At 60.5% G+C, this 25251-nt stretch overlaps 2 protein-coding genes and 1 long non-coding RNA gene across 11 annotated transcripts; 2 read left to right on the top strand and 1 right to left on the bottom strand.

Moving 5' to 3' along the window:
- Positions 1–3918: 3918 nt before the first annotated feature.
- On the bottom strand, positions 3919–10177 carry PIERCE1 (piercer of microtubule wall 1). Of its 9 annotated transcripts, none has more exons than XR_011255029.1 (4): positions 8128–9203; positions 7089–7167; positions 4593–4856; positions 3919–4316 (listed from the first exon to the last, which is right to left on the bottom strand). XR_011255029.1 is itself a non-coding variant. In XM_069579789.1 (4 exons), exons 2-4 carry the CDS (start codon positions 8268–8270, stop codon positions 4128–4130), a joined length of 411 nt encoding a protein of 136 aa, XP_069435890.1. In that variant the 5' UTR covers positions 8271–8292; positions 8683–9200; the 3' UTR covers positions 3919–4127. The 9 variants fall into 9 exon arrangements, 7 of the variants coding, with proteins under 7 accessions (XP_069435890.1, XP_069435891.1, XP_069435889.1 ...); XR_011255030.1 differs by having other exon boundaries at positions 4593–5615; positions 8128–9086; XM_069579789.1 differs by lacking the exon at positions 4593–4856 and having other exon boundaries at positions 8128–8292; positions 8683–9200.
- On the top strand, positions 8920–12480 carry MRPS2 (mitochondrial ribosomal protein S2). The gene is made up of 4 exons (XM_069579786.1): positions 8920–9313; positions 9403–9498; positions 9987–10116; positions 11439–12480. The coding sequence occupies exons 1-4, from the start codon at positions 8935–8937 to the stop codon at positions 12037–12039; spliced, it is 1206 nt and encodes a 401-aa protein (XP_069435887.1). The 5' UTR covers positions 8920–8934; the 3' UTR covers positions 12040–12480.
- Positions 12481–14004: 1524 nt separating this feature from the next.
- Positions 14005–15867, top strand: LOC138435319 (uncharacterized). The gene is made up of 2 exons (XR_011255031.1): positions 14005–14214; positions 14435–15867. It is a non-coding gene; the product is annotated as an uncharacterized lncRNA (long non-coding RNA).
- The last annotated feature ends 9384 nt before the right edge of the window (positions 15868–25251 follow it).

Here is a 25251-nt window from a genome sequence, read left to right as displayed (position 1 = left end):
CCCTGCTCTGAGGGGGTCCCGCCTGTCCCGGAGCAACTAAGCCCGGATTCCACAGCTACTGAGCCTGAGCTCTGGAGCCCGGGAACCGGAACGACTGAAGCCCAGAGCGCCCTAGGGCCGGTGCTCAGCAAGAGGAGCCACACGCGGCAAGGAGAGGGCGGCGCCCACGCGCTGCAGCTGGAGGAAAGCCTGCAGGGCAAGGGAGACCCGGCACAGACAGCAAGGAATGACTGAACAAGGGGGCCCCTCTCGCTGCCCAGCGAAGGGAGGTCGCTGCACGCTGGGGCCACATGTTCACTCCCCTTAACGCCAAGGACGGGGGGAGATCCCACCCCACGTCAGAAGCCCTAGCGGCAGGGATGGGGTGGGAGGCGGGGAGAGCCCTGGGGGCGAGCGCCTGACGTTCACCACCCGCGTGTCCACAGAGGACGGGGTCTTTGAGAATCCGAGCTGTCAGCAGGCTCACCCCGGCGCTGAGTTTGGCCGCTCTTTCTCATCACTGTTGTCGTTTCAGCTCTGCCGGGTCTCCCTTGCTGCACACGGGCTTCTCCGGTGGGGGCGAGCGGGGTCTCCCCTTGGTCGCAGAGCTCGGGATCCTCAGTGAGGTGGCCTCTCCGGCCGTGGCGCCGGGCTCCAGGCGCTCCGGCTCAGTCACTGCAGCTCTTGGGCTTAGATGCTCCGTGGCGTGTGGGATCCTCCTGAACCAGGGATCCGACTTGTGCCCTGCAGTGGCAGGCAGGTTCTTCACCACGAGACTGCCAGGGACGCCCCAGATACTCAGTTTAAACAACAGCACTTTGCTCATATAAAAAGCACTGCCACCTTGATCCCACCCCTTCCTCAAAATTAACTTTAGGGCCGGTGTTGACACGGAGAGACAGCAACAAACCCCACCCTGGCTGTCTGCAGACCACCTCCAGGCCAGTACCAGGCAAGGCTGCCGGGGAGGGAAATACATTATTTCCGTTTTGAATCTTTGAGATCTCTGGTGTTTTGTGTACTGGACAGAGGGATTTGTCTTCCCAACATCAACACATTTTACTATGTATTTGAAACCATTTATTCTAATTAACTGTAAATAAAAGGTGAAATATCACTGAAGAAAAATAGGGAAATATGAAAATACACCTCTGGACTAAGGAGTTCCTAGTTTTAGGCCGACTCAGCAGCTAAATTAAGCGACGAGAAAAGTGCTGTGAAACTGTCAACGTTTCCTTTAAGGGAGGAGCAGAGCGGCCGGGTGCAGGCCTCGTGAGTGGAGACAGGGCTTCTCTATGGCTATGCATTTAACATAATAATCAGTGGAAACTGGTGTTTGTTACCCTGAGTGTTTCGATCGCCTTTCCCATAACTGCTCTGATTGGATTTAAGATTTTGAAAGATCTCAGCGCGGTGGTCAGAAGACTGACGGGTGTGATTTTCTCCCCATTTTTCAACGAGCCGTTCTGTGTGCTATTACCCCGCGCTGAAGGCACCGTCTTGTGCCGAAAGATCAGCCTGTCGATCCAAACTCTCCTCCCTCCCCCGCACATAGAGATTGCAATACGGCCCGTGGTCACAGAGTCGGACACGACTAAGTGACTGAAAGGATAAATTCCATGAGAATCACTGGAGTTCCTGGGGGACTCGTGCAAACACTGAGAAGTCAGGGCGGGTCTATGGGGTGGGACGCTGATGACCTTGTCCCTCCAGGCCCCCCTCCACCACCAAAGCGGGGGCCCAGGGCCTGCCACAGGGCAGCCCCTCTGGACCCTAATTCCCCACCCACAGAGGGATGTGGAGTAAGACTTGCCGCGGCGACGCCGTCGAAGCCCTCTGAAGACCGTGAGACAGCAGACGGGTGGGCATGCGTGGCCGACGGGTGTCCGCAGGGGCCCGGCCCCAGGAGGGCGTGGGGACTGGGAGCCTGCGCCAGAGGCGGCGGGTGACTTCTCAGGAAGATGGGTGTACGTGTGATACAGAAGGTATTTCTGTCGTCCACTTTCCATTTATTCAACGTGCAAGAGTCTAACTTCCCATTAACTCATTAGCAACTGGCACAGAAACACTGGTGGCCGGCTATGAGGGGTACTGAAAGCGCTTCACTGCCTGATCCTGAAGCCGGAACTAACTCGCTGAAGCTCACCCGAGCACTCAGCACCTGCTGTGTTTGTGGGCATCGGCTTGACTTACGGGCCCAGCCTGGGCCCTGACCATCACACGCTGTCCCGCCCCGAGTGCACTGCTCAGCCAAGGCTGCGGGGCAGACGGTCCTGGGGCTTGACAGCCACGGCCGCCCTGAGGACTCCGCGTTTCCGGCCAGTGCTCTCTTCTGTCGAGTTTCAGAACTGGGCTGATAACGCGTCCTTGTTTATCCTCCCTTCTGTATCTCAATAGAGGGTAGAATGCAGACGCATTCTGAGTATTTTGGTGTTTTTAGTGACAAGCTGTGAAACATGCATTTTCAGTTTGATGCCTGGAGCCTGTGCTGGTTTTCCAGCGAATGAAAAGGATTTGATCTATCAGCAGATCCTGGCTCCAGCCTCAGCTTTGTATCACTTCTGTTAAAGGGACTGGTTTTCTCTAGAAACCACGTCTCTCGCAAACGGAACCTTAAGGATGTTGCTGAAATGTTTACTTTTGCTTCACAAAGTGTTTAATGAAGAGCTAACCGGCCATGGTATTTCATTTCCTCCCAAATTAATACGTGAGTAAAAACTCTCTTTGGATAAAAACCCCGGTAAACAAGCAGCGTCGACAGTCTCTAACCGTCTCGTCTCTCCGGTCCCAGCACCTCCCAGGTGTCCTGCAGCGGGTGGTCATAAGGGAAGCGAGATCGATGTCTGGCACACACATCCCGTCGGAGAAAATGGTTTTCATGTTTAGCTATGTGGCTGCTTCAGGTCTTGGTTCTGGCGGGGTTGTTCGCAGAGCCTCTGATTCTGGTGTGTGGGCTCCAGGTTGCGGCACACCGGATGGAACCCGAGCCCCTGCACTGCAAGGGGGACTCTTAACCAGTGGACCGCCAGGGAAGCCCCCGAGAACGCTGAGGAGGGTCTAAATCATCGAGTGTTGGCTGAGAAGGGGTCCACTTCACGCAGCCACTGCTCAGAGGCTCAATCGTGTCCGACTCTGCAGCCCCATGGACCATCGCCTGCCAGGCTCCCGTCCGCGGGGTTTCTCAAGCAAGGATCCTTTTTCTCCTCCTGCGGGTATTCCCGACACAGGGATCAAACCCGCGTCTCTCACACCTCCCGCTTTGGCAGGATGTTTTCACCATAGAGCCCCACCTGGGAAGCCCCATGTGGTTATCACACCCAACGGCCTTCCCCGGATGAACACAAGCAGGGAGCCCCCTCGCACACATCGCCCCTCAGCAATGCGTGGCGCTCGCCAGCCTTCTGCCTCCACCTGGGCCTTGTTTGTGGCCAGGGAGTGCTCAGGGTGCAGGGAGTGCTCAGGGTGCAGGGAGTGCTCAGCAGGGAGTGCTCAGGGTGCAGGGAGTGCTCAGCAAGAAGTGCTCAGCAGGGGGTGCTCAGGGTGCAGAGAGTGCTCAGGGTGCAGGGAGTGCTCAGGGTGCAGGGAGTGCTCAGCAAGGAGTGCTCAGCAGGGAGTGCTCAGGGTGCAGGGAGTGCTCGGGGTCACTCCGAGCCTGCCCTGGGCTCCCCCGGTCCTGCCTGGAGCCTTCCCCACTCCGGAGCACCCCTGCTCCCTCACCAGCTCTTGTCATACCCAGGGCAAGGGATCCAACCCTCCCCCTGCGGCCCAGCAAGCTACTTGACAACAGAAAACCCCCACAATCTGTCATGAGGCTAAAAACAAAGATGCGTCCAGATTAAGACACAGGTGGAGCGCTGCAGGCCTTCCCAGCCTCCAGGCCGAGCTCGGGGTCTCGGAACACCCAGCGCCCTGCGCCCAGATTACAGATGAGTCAGGGACTGACGCCGTGGCAAGAGTTTTAATGGAAAGTCAAGCCATCTTTATCATCTCAGGTGTAAAACAGAGAAAGCAGAGCACCGCTGCCCCATTTGCCTGCTTATCTAGAGAGGAAAAGCGTTTTCGGGAAAAGTGGTAAAACACGTCCCTTTACACCTGGGCGAACCATCAAGAACTAGGGCAGACAGCGGCCGGAGGAGCCGGGAGGCCCCTCAGTCGCAGAAGGACGGCCTGCAGACCCTGTAGCTGCGGTGGAAGTTGAGCCGGTCGTAGGAGGTGATGTAGTTGTCAGGACCCGTCACGATGCTCTTCTCCATGTAGACGTTGAGAGTGTTGTTCTGGAACATTCCACCCACTGCAACTTGTCTAGAAAACTTATACGAATTTGGATAAAACACCTTCTGGAAGTGAGAAGGGGACACTGGGGTTAGTTACGCGGGATAACACTCGAGCAATCGGTCACCAGGCACCTTTGGAATAAAAATGAGCATCTGTGAGAAAATGCTGTTCCTAAAGCCAGAAAACAGAGAGGCCGAGGGGCGGGCGTGCGGAACGGCCTCGTCTACCCTTGGACTTCGCAGGTGACTCGGTCGGTAAAGGATCTGCCTGCGATGAAGGAGACCCCAGTTCGACCCCTGGGCCGGGAGGATCCCCTGGAGGAGGAAATGGCAACTCACTCGTGCCCTTGCCCAGCGGGCGGCAATCCATGGGGGCGCAAGAGTCGGACACGACTGAGCGGCTGAACCGCCAGCACCGCCCCGGTTCACGCCTAGTGCCGGGGGTCCTGACGGAAGGCGCCTCCCTCCACGGCCACGCGGGCTCTAACAGCCGGCGAGGCAGTGCCATCTGGGTCTGGTTACAGGGGGTCAGGCCGAAGCCGTGCCCAGCTCTGCTTCTGCGTAACTACGGCAAGTCACCGGGCCTCTCTGAGCCTGAGCTGTCTGCGGAAAAGAAGTGGCGTGAATAGGTTCCGGCCTTGACAGGGAATCAGAACCTTTTGCAGAACCTCAGAACCATTCTGAGGGCCCCACCCCACCCGCCGAGGGGGCTCGGGAGGGGCTGCCCTCATGGGCCAGGGCTGCCGTGAGGACACGGGGGGCTGCTGGTGTGTGCGGGCACCCGGGGGTGGCGGTCCTTTCAGCAACCCAGCGTCGCCAGGTGACCTGGGCGTCTCTACAGAAGGGGCCTGGACCGCTGTGGGACAGGTGACCTGTTCTAGAGTCCCCTGTGTCAAGAAGGCCACCTGATATTCTGTCTCCTCGACAGGAAGCAAATGCAAAGAAAAATGGCCTTCGGTGTATTTTGGAGGGTTTTCAGATGTTTTGTCTGTTGTGTGTGTGTGTGTGTGTGTGTGTGTGTGTGTGTGTGTGTTGGTGTTTTTTCTTTTGCTTTGTTGGTTTTTGGAGGTTTACGGGCCATGCCGTGCAGCTTGCCAGGATTTGGACAGGGATCAAACCTTCGACCCCGGCAAGGGAAGCGCGGATTCCCAACCACCAGGCCTCCAGGCACTCCCAGTGCAGTCATTTCTCAGAGCAGCAGTTCCCTCTCGGCCCCCGCAGCACACACGCAGCTGCCGTGGTGTGTGTGCGTGTCTCACAGCGCAGAGCGTGCAGGACGACCGATCCAGTGTGGGCGGGTTCTCATTAACCAAGTCAGCAGCACACGCTCAGGCCCACTTTCCGAGCTGTGCGTTCTGGGCTCTAACAAATGGATAAGGAGTGACACGCATCCACCGTTAGTGTCAGGAAGGATAGTTTCCTTCCGTATATGTTTTAAAGCGCAAAACACGCATTTTTATTTTCTGTTCCCACACGGGGAGGAAACAGTCCTGCTCGACGAGTCCAGCAGCCACACTCAGGCCGGAAACTGGAAACCAGGCTCCTGATAAAGCAGGTCGACAACGAGCAGGAAAAGCGCCTTCTAAACCTGCCTCGTGAGAACCCCGTGCTTCACGGCCCACTGCCCCTGCCTCGTAAGACCAGCACACGGCCTTTGCACGAAAGCAGAACATCTGGGCTCGTGTTAGTGAGCACGGCGGTCTTCTGCGCGGAAACACCTGATCCCTTGGTTTGGGAGCATGATCTTTAGTGCTCTGGAAACTTTCTAGGTAAACAATCTCTTTTTTGCTAAGAGCTGTACTCCTTCACGCAAGACAAGTAAAGAAGTGATCGTCCAGCTCTTTTTAAATGAGGACCGTCTGGGGGCTCAGCGGTAGAGAATCCGCCTGCCAATGCAGGAGACGCGGGTTCACGCTCTGGTCCAGAAAGACCCCACACGCTTCAGAGCAAGTGAGCCCGTGACCCGCAACCACTGAGCCTGTGTCTAGAGCCCGTGCTCCGCACCGAGAGGGGCCGCCGCCGTGAGCAGCCCCCGCTCGCCGCCGCCAGAGGAAAGCCCGTGCAGCAACAAGGGTCCGGCAGAGTCTAAGCCAAATACATGATCCACAATGCGTCTTAAAAAACGAGGGCTATTTTGGAAGAAAACCAACGTGGCCCCCCAAGCGGGTGGTCCACCAACTGGGGTCCCCACGGGTGACTCACACCAGCACACCGGCCCTTCTCCTGGACGCAGCACGGCCGTTGGAGGACTCGAGGAGGCCCCCGCCATGTGAAGTCGATCAGAAAGGACTCCGCTTCCCCAAAGGCGCAGAGACCACAGTCCTTTTGCAACCTGAGCTTTCACCACCCAGTGCTGCCTCCTAGGGTCGCAGGTTAATCTCCAAAATGAAAGCAGTCCTTCATTCATTTGCCCAAACCTACTGCCAGAAGAGCTGGCTCCTCGTAGGAGTGGATGGGGCCAGTCCTCGGGGAGGCTGGCAGGAGACGCAGAAGACCCGGGCTGGATCTCTGGGTTGGAAAGATCCCCTGGAGGAGGAAATGACAACCCGCTCCAGTGTATTCTTGCAAGCAAAATTCCGAGGACAGGAGAGCCTGGCAGGCTACAGTCAATGGGGTCCCAAAGAGTTGGACACAACTGAGCAAGCGTATACACACAAGCAAGCCTACCAGGCCCCTTTCCCAACCTTTAAAAACTGTTTGCTACGTTCATGTCCTGTTCCAAAGAGATGTGAGGTAACCCCTTTCCATTTGTGATGCTGGAACTCCGGACACACACACACACCCCGTACACACCCACGCACCCCCCTCCAGAGCCTTTCCTTGCTTCCTCCTTACCGGCATCTCATGCACAGTGGGGGCTCTGCTACCATAAACTTGGTTACTGGTCCTGTACACTGAGGGGGGCTCCTTGGTCCTGGCAGATGAAAAGAACACTTTATTTTCCACTCATTTGTTCTAAGTCTGCCCAAGCCACAGCTTTACCGTATTAGGTTGACAGAGCTTTGTAGGCACACAATGCAGCCGTAGACCCGGGCTCCTGTGGGGTTCAGGGCTGGCCTTCCTGGCAGGTTCATTCAGCCTCCCTTGACCCCTCTGCTGACCTCTGTCAAAGCCATAAAGAACCCCCACGTGGAAAGTGCTGGCCCTCAGCCCCAGCAAGCCCTGGTCCCATGCTGTCATTTCCTGGGGGGGGAGGGGGGTGGAAGTTGGGATCTGTGACTCAGCCTCCAGACCTGGGGGGCGGGGCGCCCCTCCACTTCTGAGCCTCCAGGAGAAAATGTTCCTGCTGTCTCCGGCCCTGATCTCAGCTAGTGGTACAGCAGGTCAGCGAGGGACTGTGGGCTCCCACACCCCAGCTCTGCCTCTTACTAACTATGGGCAAGAGCGTATCCTTCTATCTCCCAGCTTCATTTCCCAGCTGAGCCGATCCCGGGGGCTTGTAGAGGAACTAGGTGGGGGTCAAGAAAGGCACGCAGCCTGCGCCTTAGAGCCCGCAGGGCGCGCGCCCCTCGGCAGCCCGGTGATGGGCGCGTCGTCCGCGCGTCTCCAGCGGACCGGCCCTCCCCTCTCGGACAGGACAGCAGGCTGGCCTCGCCCTAGGCGTGTGGCCACGATCCCCCCACCCCAACCCCGGGCACGCCCCGCCCAGCGCCCGGGGGGCGGGGTGGGGGGGAGGCCCGCTGCCTCCACCTGCACCTCCCTGCTCCTGTGATGGTGAACCGCTGACCCGGCTTTTGACTCGGGGGTCAGGCTGGGGCCTGTGGGCTGAGCCGAGGCAGGCCCAGCTGGGCACCTGGCCGCCCGCCGGACCAGGAGCACTGGTCTTTCCTCCTTGCACGCAAGGCAGACCCTCAGCGGACTCCCGGGTGCTCACCTGTAGCCCCGAAACCAGGCCGGGTTGTTGAACCTGGCCGGCAGGTCCTCGCTCACGCGGTAGCAGTCGCTGGTTTTCTCCGGCGGGGGCCCGGCCTTGGGTTCCTCTGGCTCCGCGCACGCTTGGGGGTCCTCCTCCGACATCCCGCCTCGGTTGCCCCGCGCTCTGGGGGCACAGAAGGCGCGGGCGGCGGCGCGGCGTCCTGTTACTAAGCGACGGCCCGCCCCCCACCCCATGCACGGGCGGGGCCCTTAAAGGCGCCGCGACCCCCGGGCGGGAGCCACCCACCCCCCGCCACCGCCGGCGGGTTGGGCAGAAGTCCTAGTTCTAGAAGCTTCCTTGGCAAGCCCCGAGGCCCTGGACTGGCTGCGAGAATAGGGGTCACTTGCTGGGGCCGCAGTGCGGAGGCCCCTGTGCTCTGAAGCCACCGGCGCGAACGCACGCCACGTTTCCCCAAACGCGGGGCGGGGCTCGGGGCACCGAAGACCCCGGCCCAGGATCACCAGTGGGGCTCGGTGCTCCGAGGCCGCTCTGCGGCGGGGACCCGGCGCTCACCGCGCGGCAGGGCTGCGCCGTGACCTCGCCACTCCGCCTGCAGACTCGGCGGTACCCTGGGTCTGAGGCTGGACCGCACACTGGACTAAGCTGATGGAGCCCTTCTAAGCCACATATTGCTGTAAGAACTGGCCGGGCGGGAGCGCGGCCCCCCTGCCCGGCGGGTACCGCGGGGCAGCGTGGGGCTCCTTGGCCGCCCGGCCCCGTGCAGGGAGGGAGCGAGGACCCCGGGACGGGGGACGGGGCGGGGAGATGGGCCCCCAGGCCCCGCGCCCGACCGGACCACGGGCCCTGGCCGCCACGCCCTCCCTGCGGTTCCGCCCGGGCGGGCCTGGGGTACGGCTCCCCGGGGACCACGCGCTCCGGCTCGGGGCGGCCGGCTGGGGCGCGCCGGGCTTCCGGGCGGGGCGGCGGCGGCGGCGCAGCGGCACCTCCGGGCCTGCGGGCGGCGCTGCGGCGGGGGCGGCGCGGGCCCCGGCGGGAGGAGGAGCCGCTCGTGCGGCCGCGCCGCCGGGCCCGTCGTGCGTGCGTGCGTGCGTGCGTGCGTCCTCCCTGCGCCCGTCCCCGAGGCCGTCCGCCCGGATGCGCGCCATGGCGCCTGGCGCGGTGCTGCCGCGGCTGCTCGGAGCGGGTGAGGGGCCCGGGGTGGCGCGCGCGGCGGGCGCCCCTCCGGGGCGGGGCGGGGGGCGCGGGCGCGCTCTGAGTCCGCTGTCTGCGCAGGTGTCCGGGCTGCGCCCCAAAGCCGGGCCGCGCCGAGAGGCAGGACGCTGGGGAGCGCCGCGCCCGCCGCCGCCCGCGAGCCCGAGCGCGGCAGCGGTAAGGGGGCCCTCGGCCCTGGGGGTCGGGCGCCCTGGGTCTTCGTGCGGCCCCGGGGGTGCGGGCTCCCTGGGTCTTCGTGCGGCCCCGGGGGTGCGGGCCGGGGGGCGCGGGCCCCGGGAGGGGCTGCGGGTCCGGGAGGGAGAGCCCCACGCGCCGCACGCGCTGCCGCGGCCTCCGAGTCCCCGCCCAGCCACCAAGCGGGCAGAGGCCGGCCGGCCCCGAGCTGCTGCCTTGAGGGAGTTTCTGCAGGCGGCCGGCGGGACCACGGGGGCCGCAGACACAGACATCAGCCGGCTGCCTCTTCGCCGACTGGGGACCTGGCCGGGTTTACCCGGGAGCGAAGCCATGGTCAGATCCGGTCTCCCGCCCCCGAGCCTGCGCAGAAGGCCCCGGGTCCCCCCAGCATCTGCCGCCGCCCTCCGCAGGCCCCAGGCTCTGGGGGAGCCGGGACCCGGGGCCTGCATGCTCTCCACCTCCCCGCCCAGATCTCAGCGCCCGGATCCTGAGCGAGCCCCTCAAGCACGCCGATTTCTTTAACGTCAAGGAGCTGTTTTCCGTGCGAAGTCTCTTCAACGCCCGCGTGCACCTGGGCCACAAGGCCGGCTGTCGGCACAGGTGAGCGTGGGCCTGGTGGCTGTGGCTCGTCCAGAGCGCTTGGGCCCCTGCCTTGAGGTCCAGGCCCCCCTCTTCAGTTTGTTTTCAGAGTGTGTACCCCCCTTTTCCTCCATATGGGATCGTGGAGTCTCCGGGAGGGATGGGTGCTTATTCTCACGATCAGCTTGCTTCTCTCCCCCCAAGCCTCCCGTGGGGCTCATGGTCCTCGCAGGGACAGGCCGGCTGGTCTTGTAGGTCCTGTAAGCCGGCGATGGGACGGGGGCTGGCAAGGCCACCCCCTTGGAGGGACATCCCAGTGGCAGGCTGAGGAGCGGTGACTGGCCGTCCTTTCAGGTGGCCATTGTGAGGGCCTGGTTGAGAGTGGACTGGGGGGCGGAGGGGTGGGGGCGGTGGCTGCTTGGGCAGAGCCGCAGCAGTGGCTGGGCCTGGGGTGAAGGGGGGGAGCCGAGCAGAGCGGGTGGCTGCGTTTTTCACATTGGAAACTTAGGTCCCGAACGGGTGACGCTTTGGCCACCCCAGGACAGTGTCACACAGGTGCCCTCGGAGGAAGCAGCCTGGACCAGGGGCGCCACACCAGGGCCTTCAGAGGGCATGTGAGGCAGAAGCGCGGGGGCGGCCCTGCGCAGGAGCCCGGGTGCCCGGCATCCCGGAGTCTGGGGGCGGGGCCGGGAAGTGAGAGGGTGCGCTGCTGGGGGTTCTTCCCAGAAGTCTCCCGCACTGAGGGCGCTGGGCCTGTGGGCCCTTGGCGGCGTCTGTGAGGAGGACAGAATCCAGATGGCAGTGAGCAGGAACGTGAACGGAGTGGGAGGGGATGGACCACGAGGGCACACTCTGGCACCCGGCCCCTCTGCCAGGCCCGCAGGTCTGGGCTGCAGGATTTCCCTCCAAGGCCTGGCTGGTTCCTGCTCCAGCCGGCGCCCCTGCCCTACTGGTCCCCCGGCCCTGGGTGGTCTCCGTGGTAAAGCCGTAATAACGAGGGTGGCTGCCACATACGCAGCCCTGGGCAGGACACTGGATGTCACCTGTGAGCGTCCAGACATCCCTGTGGGGTCCTTTCTGTTAGGGTCACCACGTGACGAGGTGCAGGTTCAGAGAGTAGAGTCTTCTGGCCTGAGACGTGGACACAGCCTGCAGCCCAGCCTGCTCTGTTGGTCCAGCCCCCTGACTGCCCCTGGTGGTCACTCCTAGGGTGGGGTCCTCGCTGTGTCATGGGGAAGGCTGCAGACGGTACCGGCCCCAGGGCGGTGGGGTGTGGGGAGCAGGACAAGCGAGGGCGGTGGGAGGTGGCCTCGGGCGGCTCACGCGGGCCACGCGTCCGGTAGGTTCATGGAGCCGTACATCTTCGGGAGCCGCCTGGGCCAGGACATCATTGACCTGGAGCAGACGGCCACGCACCTGCAGCTCGCCCTGAACTTCACGGCCCATGTGGCCTTCCGCGGGGGCATCATCCTGTTCGTGAGCCGTGCCCGGCAGTTCTCACACCTGATCGAGAGCACGGCCCGGAGCTGCGGTGAGTACGCCCACACGCGCTACTTCAAGGGCGGCCTGCTGACCAACGCGCCCCTCCTGCTGGGCCCCCGGGTCCGCCTGCCGGACCTCGTCATCTTCCTGCACACGCTCAACAACGTCTTTGAGCCCCACGTGGCCGTGAGGGATGCGGCAAAGATGAACATCCCCACCGTGGGCATCGTGGACACCAACTGCAACCCCTGCCTCATCACCTACCCCGTCCCTGGCAACGACGACTCGCCCCCGGCTGTGCAGCTCTTCTGCCAGCTCTTCCAGACGGTGGTCACCCGGGCCAAGGAGAAGCGCCGGCAGCTCGAGGCCCTGCACCGGTTGCAGGGCGCCCCGGGCCCCCCCCCAGCCGACCCCACTGCCCCGGGAGCGCAGGCCGGGCTGGTCGTGGACCACTCCCCCTGACCCGCCCAACCTCCTCCTGGCGGGAAGGAGCAGCCTGTCCCGAGCTGGGAGCGCCTCTAGACCTTCGAGGCTTTGGGCCCCTGCTGCTAGGAACTACGCTCAGCAGCAGCCCGCCTGGGGGGCTCACCCGGCAAGGGGCCCGTCCGCAAAGGACCCCTCAGAAAACACCGTGTCCCCAGAGCGTGAAGCCCTTGCGTCCACCCTGAGACAGGCCCCTGTGTTAGGCACGTCCGCACGGCGGGCCGACTCTTCTCACGACCCGGGTTGGGCTGCTCTGCGGCCTCCCGGTTTCAGGGGCTGGTTTGCAACGTGAGGCTGCAGGGTGAGCACTGCAGAGGATCCCATCTGGGCTGGGCCAGGCTGAGCGCAGCAGACGGCATGGTTGCCGCAGAAATAAAGCTTGGATCCGGGCAGGGTGGGCCCCGGGCCCCTGGTCCTGCAGTCTGTTCTGTGTGGTCTCTCTCCATCAGTGCCCACAGGGCACGCGAGGCCCCTGCCACCCCCGGCTCTCTGAGCCTCCGTGGACCATCGGCTTGTGGCCGTGGGCTCAGCAGGGCAGAGAGGCCTGGTGACCCCCCACTCCCTGGACGGGCCTCCTCCACATGGGCGGGGTGGGGGGCCCTGTTCACAAGGACCTCCTGATGCTCTTCATCACGGGACCCTCCTAGGCAGCACGCGCATTCCCGGACAAGGTGTGGGCCTCCCAGGACCCCGCCTCAGGGCTCCCAGGATACCTGATGCCCCAGGAACCTGTCTGGTGGGATGGACGGACACATGCCCACCCAGGAACCACAGCGGTGCATGGGGGCAGCGAGATGCCCCAGGGCCCACTCTGTCTTTGAGGTGGGGGTGCACAGTGGAGGTCCCAGTGTTTTCTGGAAGGGTCTCCTGCTCGGAGGGTGAGGGAGTTGTATGGTAGCCTTAGAGCAGGTGCTGCTTTAATTTGGGAGCACAGGACGGAGACGTTCAGAGGCTGGCAGACTGGGGCCCCAATGGGCTCTCCCGCCACAGAGCGCCTCCCTCAGAGTGCGAATGCACGCGCCCGAACTCGGTGGTGGAACTCCGCACGGATGGTCCCCCTGCGCCCAGGGGTGCCAGCGTGCACAGCCGAGGCCCTTGGGGCCAGTGTGGCATGAGGCGGCTCACTGGCTGTAGATGGGCCTCCCCAGGGCAGAGGGTCCCCACACCCTTCACAAGCAGGCTGTCTAGGGAAGGCGGCACGGGGCAGGGGGACGGAGGACGCTCGGGGTCACAGGCAGCTGAGATGCGGGGCTGGGCCAGGGGGAGCAGCCCTACCACCCCCGTTTCCTGGCGGCCCCAGGCGCCTTTCCCCCGAGAATCCCCTGGAACCTGTGCCAGGCGGGAGTGTCTGGGTCGCTGACTGTGCAGCCTGCCCTGGGGCGCTGGGAGCCGCGGGCACGGGTGGTCGCCCTGAGCGGGGCACTCGCCAGCCGGGTGGACACGGGTGAGCTGGACAGCCTAGGCGCACAGGCCCAGCAGGGAGGTTCGGAGCTGCCGGGGGGCGCGGCACAGGCTCCCACCCTGGTCGGAGGCCGGCGTCCCCCCAGGCAGCACAGCTGGCGGTGCCTGTGCCCCCCCACGGCCGCCCCTGCGTAGAGGCATCCGCCCTGCAGGACGGACCCCAAGAGTGCGGGAGCTTCGAGGCTGGCGGTGAGGGCCTCCCCTCCCATTGCCCATCGAACCTGCCCTGGCCGGCTGGTGTCCCGGGGCCCAGGAGAGCCGGGTCCGGGGGGACCTGGGGCCAGAGCGGGTGAGGCAGGCGCACCGCGCCACCACCTGGGCCACAAAGGCTCGGGTGGGCGTGGAGGGCGCTCCAGGCCTGGGGATCTGGGGCCAGACGCCACCTGGCCCCGCTCCCGGGTCCAGCACAGACCTTCGCCTCCAGGCCCAGGCCCAAGCCAAGGAGCTGGACTCCTCCTTCACCCCCCGGCGCCATCCACGCCTGGCCCTGGTCGTGTGCCAAGGCAATTCTTTGCATTTCAGGATGTGAGCCCGAGTATTCTCGCTGTTTGCATTTTGAACTGTCCCGCTGTTTGAAAATGAGTTCTGTGTGTAAATGGATCCTCCTCGAAGCTGGATGAGCCCCTCGGGATGGGGATGGGCACAGCAGAACCCTTGGAGGAGCCGCTGGAGCACTTGGTGCCCGCCTTCCGGGTCAGCGACCCCTCATACGTCACCAGCTTCCCGTGAGCCTACTAGCCTTCCTCTCGCCCAGCAGGCCCTGGGTCCGCCTTCCCCCCGCCCTGCAGGTCCGGGACCCGCCTTCCCCCCGCCCAGCAGGTCCTGGGCCCGCCTTCCCCCCGCCCAGCAGGTCCTGGGCCCGCCTTCCTCCCCGCCCTGCAGGTCCTAGACCCGCCTTCTCCCCGCCCAGCAGGTCCGGGACCCGCCTTCCCGCCGGCCCAGCAGATCCTGGACCCGCAGTTCAAGAGGCGAGCGCCCCGGCCCAGCGGCCCAGCGACCGGCTGTGTGGCTTGGGAAAGTCTCTTCACCTCTCTGAGCCGGTCCATACGCGTGGACGGTGCGGCCTCGTGCCTGGCCCGGCGGAAAGGGCTCCCGAGGGACCGGGTTGTTTTCGTTGAGCTTTTCCTCCCCCGTGAAGAAGCTCTCTGCCTCCAGCCCTTGGGCAGAGCCGTCTTCCCATTTGTAAAGGAACCTCAGGATCCTATCTCGGGGTCCCCTCCAGGGAGCAGCCGGAGCAGGGATCGCTGGGGGCTGGCGGAGAGCCCCAGGGCCCCTCAGGTGTCTGTAAGGTGCTGGTTGGGGCTCATTCATTCAGCAAATCCGTATGCAGCACCTACTGTGTGCAGCGCAGCCAGGCCAGGCCGGAGCAATGAACAGAGCAGGCGCGGCCCTCCCCCCATCCTGCAGTTCCCTTTCCGGGGGGGGGGGGGGGGGGGGCAGAGTGGGGCAGGGGCCAAGAGTTGGGAGGTGACCCAGAGTGGGGGTGGGGGCAGACAGGAGTGAGTCGGGCTCCCCCAGGAAGGGAGAGGTGGTCACCGTGGACAGAGGGCTCCCTCCAGCCGAGACTGCCCGCCCCCACTGCTGACCAGGCCTTGGCGTCCAGATGGGCGGGGTGAGCCCAGAAGCCCGGCCCCCAGGGGGTGCCAGGGGAAGCCCGAGAGGAAGGAAAGGCCAGGCCCTGACTCTGCTGCCCGCCCGCGCGCCCCCGGTGCCGTCTCCTCCATCCTGGGCACCCGGCTGGACCAGGGCTCGGAGGACTTCTGTCAGCCCCCCGACCTCCCCTGCCTCAGGCAGCTGCCACTCGACATGCCCAGCTCCAACCTGGAGCGCCGGGCTCGCCTTCTCCCAGCGCAGCTGGAGTCCGTGGACCTCGGCGAGGCAGAGCCGGAGGGGGAGGAGGGTGGAGGGACACAGGGGGAGCAGAGACTGGCCTCAGACAGCCCGCACCGTCGGGGACCGCGGTCTGGCGCTTCTGGCATGGGCGGCGGGATGTTTTCCGCCTTTGGAAGGCAGGCTCGGGGACCTCCTGCAGCCTCACCGCATCTCAGGATGTGGAACCGCCCCCAGCAGCAGCCCTGGCACAACCCGCAGACCTCGATCCGGGCGGCAGAAGCAGCAGCAGATGGAGCCGCTCCCGGAGCCGGAGGCGCCCCGCAGCGGCTGGACGGCCCCGAGCAGGAGCACCAGGGCTGCACCGCGGCGGCCCCTGGTCCTGAGGAGACTCCGACCCCGCCCGGACCCACCGCCCCGCCCGGAGGCCAGTCCACCCGGTACCCGCGCCCCAGACTTCCTCTCCCCTCCCTGTGGTCGTCTCTGTTTCCAATCTTATTGTTTCATTTCCTATCATTTATGGTGTCTTTTGTTTTTCTCGTATCTGTCTTAATCGGAGAATAATTACAATAGTGTGATGGGTTTTGCCATGCATCAGCGTGAGCTGGCCACAGGCACAGTGTGTCCCCCTGTCCTGAACCTGCCTCCCGCCTCCCTCCCCGCCCCCTCCTGCCGGGCTGTCCCAGGGCAGCGCTGGCGTGGGTGCCCCGCTTCGCGCACCCAGCTCACTCTGCCCGTCGACTCTACGTGTGGCAGCGGGCCTCTTTCACTGCCATCCTCGCAGATCATCCCGCCCTCGTCTGCTCCCCGAGCCCAGAGGCTGTCCTCTCCACCCGTGTCTCCCCTGCTGCCCTGCACGCAGAGCTGGCGTCGCCATCTGTCTCAGTCCCTGTGTGAGCATCAATGTAGTGTTATGCCTTCACAGAAGCAAGTCTGTTTTGAGTTGTGCGCTTCTGAGGTCTACAGCCCTCCCCACGGCCTCGGGCGGACAGGTTTCCTCCCGAGAAGGGAACCCAAAGTGTTCACTGACCCCCCTCTCCCCCAGCCCTAACCTGCTTCCTGTCTCTGCTCTTTCCCTGTTCTGGATGTTTCCTGTGAAGAGAATCATACAAGGTCGCTTTTTGTATCAGCCACATATTTTAAGAGGGGAGTAGTTAACTTTTGTTTTCTTTTTTAATTGGAAGTAGCATTTTTTTGTTATATGAAAGGGAAATTTCAGGTGAGTTAAAGATAAGATATACAAATTGAAGTCTTTTTTGTAAAAACATGTACAGTCTCAGGGTTTAAGACCCCTGCTCTAAGCGTGGCCCCAGAGCCAGAAGACGGAAGCGTCTGGCTCCTCCCACGGCCAAACAGACAGACATGCCGAGAGCTGGGAGGACAGACCGCGAGCCGGGACGACGCCCCTCGCGTCCCAAGGCCAGAGAGCGGTTTGACACCCCTGTGGTCCCCAGATCTTGAAAGTCTGTTCTAAAAAGGGACAGAGGACAGACAAGGGCACGTCTAACAGGAGGCGACGCACATGGTTGGTGCACGTGAGAGACGCTCGGCCTCCCGGTGGCACGAGAACGTAAACACTGGAGACAGCAGTGTCGCCCCGGCCCTGGCGGGTTTCCAGGCTGGTGACAACCAGCGCTGGGGACAACATGAGGAGAGGCCAGCAGACCCCCTGCAGGGAGGTGTGGAGGACACGCCTCTCTGGGAGAACCGTGCATGGGACGCCAGGGCCCCACAGGCGCATCCCTTTACCTGCAGAGCGACTCCTGGGAGCTCACCCACGGGGCTCCTCGAGTGACGCGTGTGCCTGTGCACTTGGGGTGTCAGGGAGGAGGACCCCAGGGACGTGTACCTGCAGAGCGACTCCCGGGAGCTCGCCATAGGAGTCCTCACAGATTTTCACAGCTGCTTTGTCAAGAGTCGCCATCACGGCACCAGTTGAGATGGCAGGGGCCGGAAACACTCGTCTCTGGAGGGGGGACGGGATCCACCAGGTGTGGTCCGCGTGGACGAGTGAATGCCCCACGGCTGCTAAAGTGGGTGGCGGCAGAGAGACTCCAGGGATGTCTTACCTGAGTCGCGTGGCCCAGCCCTCTGGATCCAGGATCCTGGCTGTGAGACCACGGATGTGATGTCAGCAGGGAGACGCACAGCGACGGGCATGGACCTGCGTGTGGGAGGCAGAGGTAGGCGGAGAGAGGCAGCGCAGAGGCCTCCGGGGGAACGTTCATGCCACGCCTGCTCTGGGTGGCATTTACATTTGTTATAAACTGTGTGTGTGTGTGCATGCATGTCTTTCTGTGTGTGCACAGTTCAGTCGCTCAGTCATGTCCGACTCTTTGCGACCCCATGAATCACGCAGCACGCCAGGCCTCCCTGTCCATCACCATCTCCCAGAGTTCACTCAGACTCAAGTCCATTGAGTCCGTGATGCCATCCAGCCATCTCATCCTCGGTCGTCCCCTTCTCCTCCTGCCCCCAATCCCTCCCAGCATCAGGATCTTCCAATGAGTCAACTCTTCGCATGAGGTGGCCAAAGTACTGAAGCTTCAGCTTTAGCATCATTCCTTCCAAAGAAATCCCAGGGCTGATCTCCTTCAGAATGGACTGGTTGGATCTCCTTGCAGCCCAAGGGACTCTCAAGAGTCTTCTCCAACACCACAGTTCAAACGCATCAATTCTTCAGCGCTCAGCCTTCTTCACAGTCCAACTCTCACATCCATACATGACTACTGGAAAAACCATAGCCTTGACTAGATGGAGCTTAGTTGGCAAAGTAATGTCTCTGCTTTTCAATATGCTATCTAGGATGGTCATAACTTTTTTTCCAAGGACTAAGCATCTTTTAATTTCATGGCTGCAGTCACCATCTGCAGTGATTTTGGAGCCCCCCAAAATAAAGTCTGACACTGTTTCCACTGTTTCCCCATCTATTTCCCATGAAGTGATGGGACCGGATGCCATGATCTTCGTTTTCTGAATGTTGAGCTTTAAGCCAACTTTTTCACTCTGCTCTTTCACTTTCATCAAGAGGCTTTTTAGCTCCTCTTCACTTTCTGCCATAAGGGTGGTGTCATCTGCATATCTGAGGTTATTGAAATTTCTCCCGGCAATCTTGATTCCAGCTTGTGTTTCTTCCAGTCCAGCGTTTCTCATGATGTACTCTGCATAGAAGTTAAATAAGCAGGGTGACAATATACAGCCTTGACGTACTCCTTTTCCTATTTGGAACCAGTCTGTTGTTCCATGTCCAGTTCTAACTGTTGCTTCCTGACCTGCATACAGATTTCTCAAGAGGTAGGTCAGGTGGTCTGGTATTCCCATCTCTTGAAGAATTTTCCACAGTTTATTGTGATCCACACAGTCAAAGGCTTTGGCATAGTCAATAAAGCAGAAATAGATGTTTTTCTGGAAGTCTCTTGCTTTTTCCATGATCCAACGGATAATGGCAATTTGATCTCTGGTTCCTCTGCCTTTTTTAAAACCAGCTTGAACATCAGGAAGTTCATGGTTCACGTATTGCTGAAGCCTGGCTTGGAGAATTTTGAGCATTATTTTACTAGCGTGTGAGATGAGTGCATTGTGTGGTAGTTTGAGCATTCTTTGGCATTGCCTTTCTTAGGGATTGGAATGAAAACTGACCTTTTCCAGTCCTGTGGCCACTGCTGAGTTTTCTAAATTTGCTGGCATATTGAGTGCAGCACTTTCACAGCACCATCTTTCAGGATTTGAAACAGCTCAACTGGAATTCCATCACCTCCACTAGATTTGTTCGTAGTGATGCTTTCTAAGGCCCACTTGACTTCACATTCCAGGATGTCTGGCTTTAGGTTAGTGATCACATCATCATGATTATCCGGGTCGTGAAGATCTTTTTTGTACAGTTCTTCTGTGTATTCTTGCCACCTCTTCTTAATATCTTCTGCTTCTGTTAGGTCCAGACCATTTCTGTCCTTTATCGAGCCCATCTTTGCATGAAATGTTCCCTTGGTATCTCTAATTTTCTTGAAGAGATCTCTAATCTTTCCCATTCTGTTGTTTTCCTCTATTTCTTTGCATTGACCGCTGAAGAAGGCTTTCTTATCTCTTCTTGCTATTCTTTGGAACTCTGCATTCAGATGCTTATATCTTTCCTTTTCTCCTTTGCTTTTCGCCTCTCTTCTTTTCACAGCTATTTGTAAGGCCTCTCCAGACAGCCATTTTGCTTTTTTGCATGTCTTTTCCATGGGGACGGTCTTGATCCCTGTTTCCTGTACAATGTCACGAACCTCATTCCATAGTTCATCAGGCACTCTATCAGATCTAGGCCCTTAAATCTATTCCTCACTTCCACTGTATAATCATAAGGGACTTTATTTAGGTCATACCTGAATGGTCTAGTGGTTTTCCCTACTTTCTTCAATTTAAGTCTGAATTTGGCAATAAGGAGTTCATGATCTGAGCCACAGTCAGCTCCCGGTCTTATTTTTGTTGACTGTATAGAGCTTCTCCATCTTTGGCTGCAAAGAATATAATCAATCTGATTTCGGTGTTGACCATCTGGTGCTGTCCATGTGAAGAGTCTTCTCTTGTGTTGTTGGAAGAGGGTGTTTGCTATGACCAGTGCGTTTTCTTGGCAAAACTCTATTAGTCTTTGCCCTGCTTCATTCCGCATTCCAAGGCCAAATTTGCCTGTCACTCCAGGTGTTTCTTGACTTCCTACTTTTGCATTCCAGTCCCCTATTATGAAAAGGACATCTTTTTTGTGTGTTAGTTCTAAAAGGTCTTGTAGGTCTTCATAAAAACCATTCAACTTCAGCTTCTTCAGCGCTACTGGTTGGGGCATAGACTTGGATTACTGTGATATTGAATGGTTTGCCTTGGAGACGAACAGAGATCATTCTGTCGTTTTTGAGACTGCATCCAAGTGCTGCATTTCGGACTCTTCTGTTGACCATGATGGCTACTCCATTTCTTCTGAGGGATTCCTGCCCGCAGTAGTAGATCTAATGGCCACCTGAGTTAAGTTCAGCCATCCCAGTCCTTTTAGTTCGCTGATCCCTAGAATGTCCACGCTCGCCCTTGCCGTCTCGTTTGGCCGCTTCCAGTTTGCACAGAATTTTGTCTTGTGCAGACACGTGCTGCATGGCCGTGTGATGTGAGTGTGCGCGTGTGCACGCGTGTAAACACGTGTGTGAGTGTGTTGTGCTGATGTGTGTCTCCTGTGCACGCTCACATGTGTGCATTCGTCTGTGTGCGTGTGTGTGTGTGTCTGTGTACACGTGTGTCTGTGAGTGTGCATGTCTGTCTGTGCACAGGTGGGGGAAGGCTCCAGACCGTTCCCACACTGCAGAGCTCTTAACTCCAGTGGTGGGTGGTCCCGTCCCCCCCAGACCCCAGAACCTTCTATGACCCCTCCCCCTGACCATGCAGCCCCTCTGCTGGGGGCACACCACCCTGAGGTCATGAGAGGCCAGGGCTCCCCTCCTGGGAGGTCCCCCCGCTGCTCCCGAGGGCCTCAGCCCTTCTGTGTGTCCCCCGCTTGCGGCTCCTCACACGCAGTGGCCCCTCCTCGCTGTCGGATGGCAGGAAGGAACGCCTGCTCCATGCAGTCAGCCTGGTGTGGGCACTGCCCCCTGAGAGGCCCCGGAACCATCCCTCTCGCTGGTCCTGGCAGCGCCACCTGTGTGCCCTTCCCAGCCAGTCGAGGCCCAGGTGAGGCTCGTGGTGAGGACCTGAAGGTGTGGCTGGAGCAGGGGGCCGGGCAGCTCAGCGTGAGACGGAGACGATCCTGGTGTGCCCAGGCCAGTGCCATCACTTCTGATATGGGGGGGGTGGGCAGCCGGGCAGCTCAGCGTGAGATGGAGACGATGCTGGTGATCCCAGGGGCCAGCGCCATCACCCCTGATATGGAGAGGAGGGCAGGAGGGGCTGGTCAGCTCAGGGTGAGACGGAGACGATACTGGTGATCTGGGGCCCAGTGCCATCACCCCTGATATGGGGAGGGGGTGGGGGCGGCCGGGCAGCTCAGCTTGAGACGGAGACGATACTGGTGATCCAGGGCCCAGTGCCATCACCCCTGATATGGGGAGGGGGTGGGGGCGGGAGGGGCCGGGCAGCTCAGCTTGAGACGGAGACGATGCTGGTGATCCCAGGGCCCAGTGCCATCACCCCTGACACGGGGAGGGGGCGGGAGAGGCCGGGCAGGGAGGATGTGGGGTGAGCAGTCAGAAGACCCGGCACAGGGGCTCCACAGGACGCCCCCACACTGGTGAGGGGCTTGCACTCAGGGAACCCCCTCTCTGGTGTCTCCTTGTCAGGAAGGAACACAGAGTGCCTGGGGCCCCTCGTCTGCCTGGGGTCCTGCTGTGTCCAGGAGGGTCCTGGCTGCCGGGATCCAGCCCCGGTGGATCCAGGGTGACTCGAAGGTGGGGACGGAGTCGGCGTCCTGGAAAAGACTTATTTAATTACAGATACAGAGGGAGATTAGGAACAGATAGTAGAAAAAGAGGCTGAATTCAGCCAGGAAAGCGGGGAGCGAGAAAAAGACGACACGGGGGAATCAGTCTTTCCAGAAACTGATCCGATTTCTTTATTTTTCAGGTTTGTTTATATACCTTTTTGTTATACATAGGGATGAACACAGAGTCACGCGGGGGTCAGCAGACCTGACCCTTGTCACAATCAGGTGCTTTGTATAAAATTACACAAAGGTCTTATGAGTTTCATCATCTTTTGGCCATGGGGTCTGCTGACATTTTATGGCCCTTTCTGATACTGGTCAGTTAACCAGAAATCTTATTTTTCCAGGGGTGATTTTTTCTCAAATCAGGCGCCACCCTCCAAATAAAGTTGCATTCCTATAGGGTGAGGGTGTAGTGAGTTACAATCAAGAAAGGAATTTACTTAACCTAAGGTTTAACATGATTAATCTTAAAGGTTAATACTTATTTTTCCTATATGCTAGTTATATTCATTATAAGGGCAGGAATATGAAGTTTTAGCAGCAAATATTGGCTCAACAAATGTAAACCCTTCACCAATGTTCCCCTTAAGATCTATTTTGTTTTAAGAAGGTGATAAAGTTACATTTTTGCATAGCAAGGACACAGTGATTTATAACAAAGTACAGTGGTCTATAACAAAAGAGAAGATTCATTAACTCAAAAAGTCTAGTATTGCTAACCTTAAAAACTACTATATTTCCTTTTCTATATTCCAAATACATTGATTAATATATTCCCAGGTGCCTAAGGATATGGAGGCCTGGCGGCAATCATTGACTCATCAATGAAAAAAGCCCTATGCTGATACTCCAAACTCTCTGTGCTGTTTATGGCTGAGAGGCTGTCATACAACTAGTCTGTCAGCAGAGAGGTTTGACCTGAGACATCCTTGTCACACCCAGAGCAGGGAATTAGCAGTAATTATTGGCAGGACAAATGAAAAGACCCTTCACCAATATAATTCCTAATCAACCTACTAATACTATACTAATGATCTTCTAACTTCTCAAAAGAGTCTGTATTTAGAAAGTTTTAAAACATCCCGTGCCTCTCACAGTTGGGAGGCTGTAAACCATCACATGCGGCCGGACGAGCCTGATCAGGCAGGCCAGAGAACCTCCAGAGTTCGTACGCTGAAACGCTCTTGTCACGCCCAGGAATTTTTATTAACTGGAGCAAGTTAACTCCTTCTCTGAGAGAAATGGTTATGGGGGAGAGCTCCCCGTAAAGTACTCTGGTTTTGGGGTAGATGCTCGGGAACAGGGGGTTTCCTGAGGCTTGATCACACCTTTGCGTATGCCAAGCTTCCTTCCTCATGACCTTTGCCATGGGCGGAGCTCCTCACGCTGGCTCCCAACACCTGGCTAGCTGGCTGCCCCACTGGGGAGTAGCACCGACCCTGTGTGGAGGGACCCCTTGTCCCTAGTCTGCAGGGAGGCTGGGCTGGGATCCGCCTCCCACCACGAGAAAGGAGACCCTGGTCACCATCGGCTGGCTATCAGGCTGCACGTCGCCCCAGGGGGATCTAGGGAAACGGCGGGGTCAGCGTCAGAAGAGGCCAGAGGTCCCTGCAGACGCGGTCCCCTCCCCAGGGGCAGCACCTGTGTGCAGCCAGGCCTGAGTGGGGGACCAGCAGTCGTCCGGGTCTGGGGCCCAGTGTTGGGCCGTCCTTGTCCTGTGCGCCTGGCCCAGCCTGGCCCGGCCTGGCCCCCCTCACTCCCACCTCGGCCTCCAGCTTGTGGGGGCCTGCGGGGCCGGGCGATCCCCACCTGCACACGTGGCCCCACCTGGGCCTGGGGCTGACCCTGCCACCCTTACCCTTCCCCCAACCATGGGACCACCCAAACCTGCGCTCCTGGACATCAGACCCCTCCCCCGACCACGGGACCACCCAAACCTGCGCTCCTGGGTATTAGACCCCTCCCCCGACCACGGGACCACCCAAAGCCTGTGCTCCTGGGCATCAGACCCCTCCCCCAACCATGGGACCACCCAAAGCCTGTGCTCCTGGGTATTAGACCCCTCCTCCCAACCACACAACCACCCAAACCTGAGCTTGTGGGCATCAGACCTGCAGAGACCACCCGGGACCTCGGGCAGAGCTGCCAGCACCTGCTTCTCCCCGGACCCCCAGGCCCATCCGACAGAGGTGCACACCACGGGGACCCAGGACACAAGCGGGTCCTCTGGTCCCTCCTGCAAGGCTTCCACCTCCCTGTCCTCCCCTCTCACCCCCCGAGGGGCCCCACAGACAGGCAGAGCCCCTGGGGACGCTGAAGCCTTTTATTTGAAGCCAGGAGAGGGGAGGGAGGGCTGGGCGAGAAAGCGGGGCAGGGGAGCAGGGGGTGGGGAGGCCCAAGTTCCAGGGGCTCCTCCCACGTCCTGCAGGATGGCGGGTCCTGATGGCGCTGCCGGGGGCTGCTGTGGAGCCTGGTGCCCCCTGCCCTGGAGAGGAGGGGAAAGGTCATGGAGGAAGGGGGCAGATGGGGTTCTCCTTGCCCCCAGGGATGCAGCGTGGAGGGTGGAATGCACCTTCCACCGGAGGCACAGCTGGACGGGCACCGTCCTGAGTTACCCAACAGTGAGCCCTGAGCACAGAGAGGGCGCCTATGTGTGGAGTGCAGCCCCGGAACAGACCCTGCAGGGCGGGGCCGGCCGGCGGGGCCCTCAGAGCAGAGACGCCGCCTCCTGGCCACGCGGGTCCCTCCTGCCTGCCCTGGGGAGCCTGGTGGACCCTGACACCCCACTGAACCGACCCTCGATTGCTTCAAGGACCACTCACCCTAGTCACTTTCAGGCTTGCAGCTTTCTGTAGAGACCAAGACAAACCCAGGAGTGAGAAGACGCCCCACACAGGGGCCCAGACCCCTCACCGCCTGCAGCCCAGATGTGGGTCACGGAGACCCAGAGCGGGGCCCCCCGGGGCTCCCTGTGACCCATCACAGAGCTGACGTCTCCCCACGGAGGGACCGGGGAGAAGCAGGAGGGGGCGGAGGGAGGGACCCAGGGCGTGAAGAGGACGCAGAGGGGACCCAGGGATGCCGCAGGGCCGGCCCCTCACCCGTCTGCTCAGGTGTGAAGATGTCCTCCGGAGACAAGCCCTTGCACTGTGCGAATTTCTTAAAAGCCTCCAGAGCCTCTGGGTTCACGTCGGGATTCCTACCTGCAGGCCAGGCGCCTGGTGAGTCAGGCCTCGAGGGACACCCGGAAGGGCAGGAGGGGTCTGTCTGGAGTGGACCCCTAGCAGGTGCAGAGGAGACAGGCCCCTCCCAGCCAGCAGGTCCCGGGGAAAGAGGGGGGAAGCCCCAGGGGACACCCAAGTTCCTGGGGGCCTGGGAGGACACCCCAGGACAGATCCCAGAGCCACCTGCAGCGTCAGGCCCCTGACCTGGAAGGGCTCCCCTCCCAGAGGAACTGC

The sequence above is a fragment of the Ovis canadensis genome, chromosome 3 (genome assembly GCF_042477335.2).
Source record: "Ovis canadensis isolate MfBH-ARS-UI-01 breed Bighorn chromosome 3, ARS-UI_OviCan_v2, whole genome shotgun sequence".
NCBI lineage: Eukaryota > Metazoa > Chordata > Mammalia > Artiodactyla > Bovidae > Ovis > Ovis canadensis.
The sequence above is the reverse complement of the archived record's forward strand: the minus strand, read 5'-3'. Positions and strand labels throughout refer to the sequence as shown.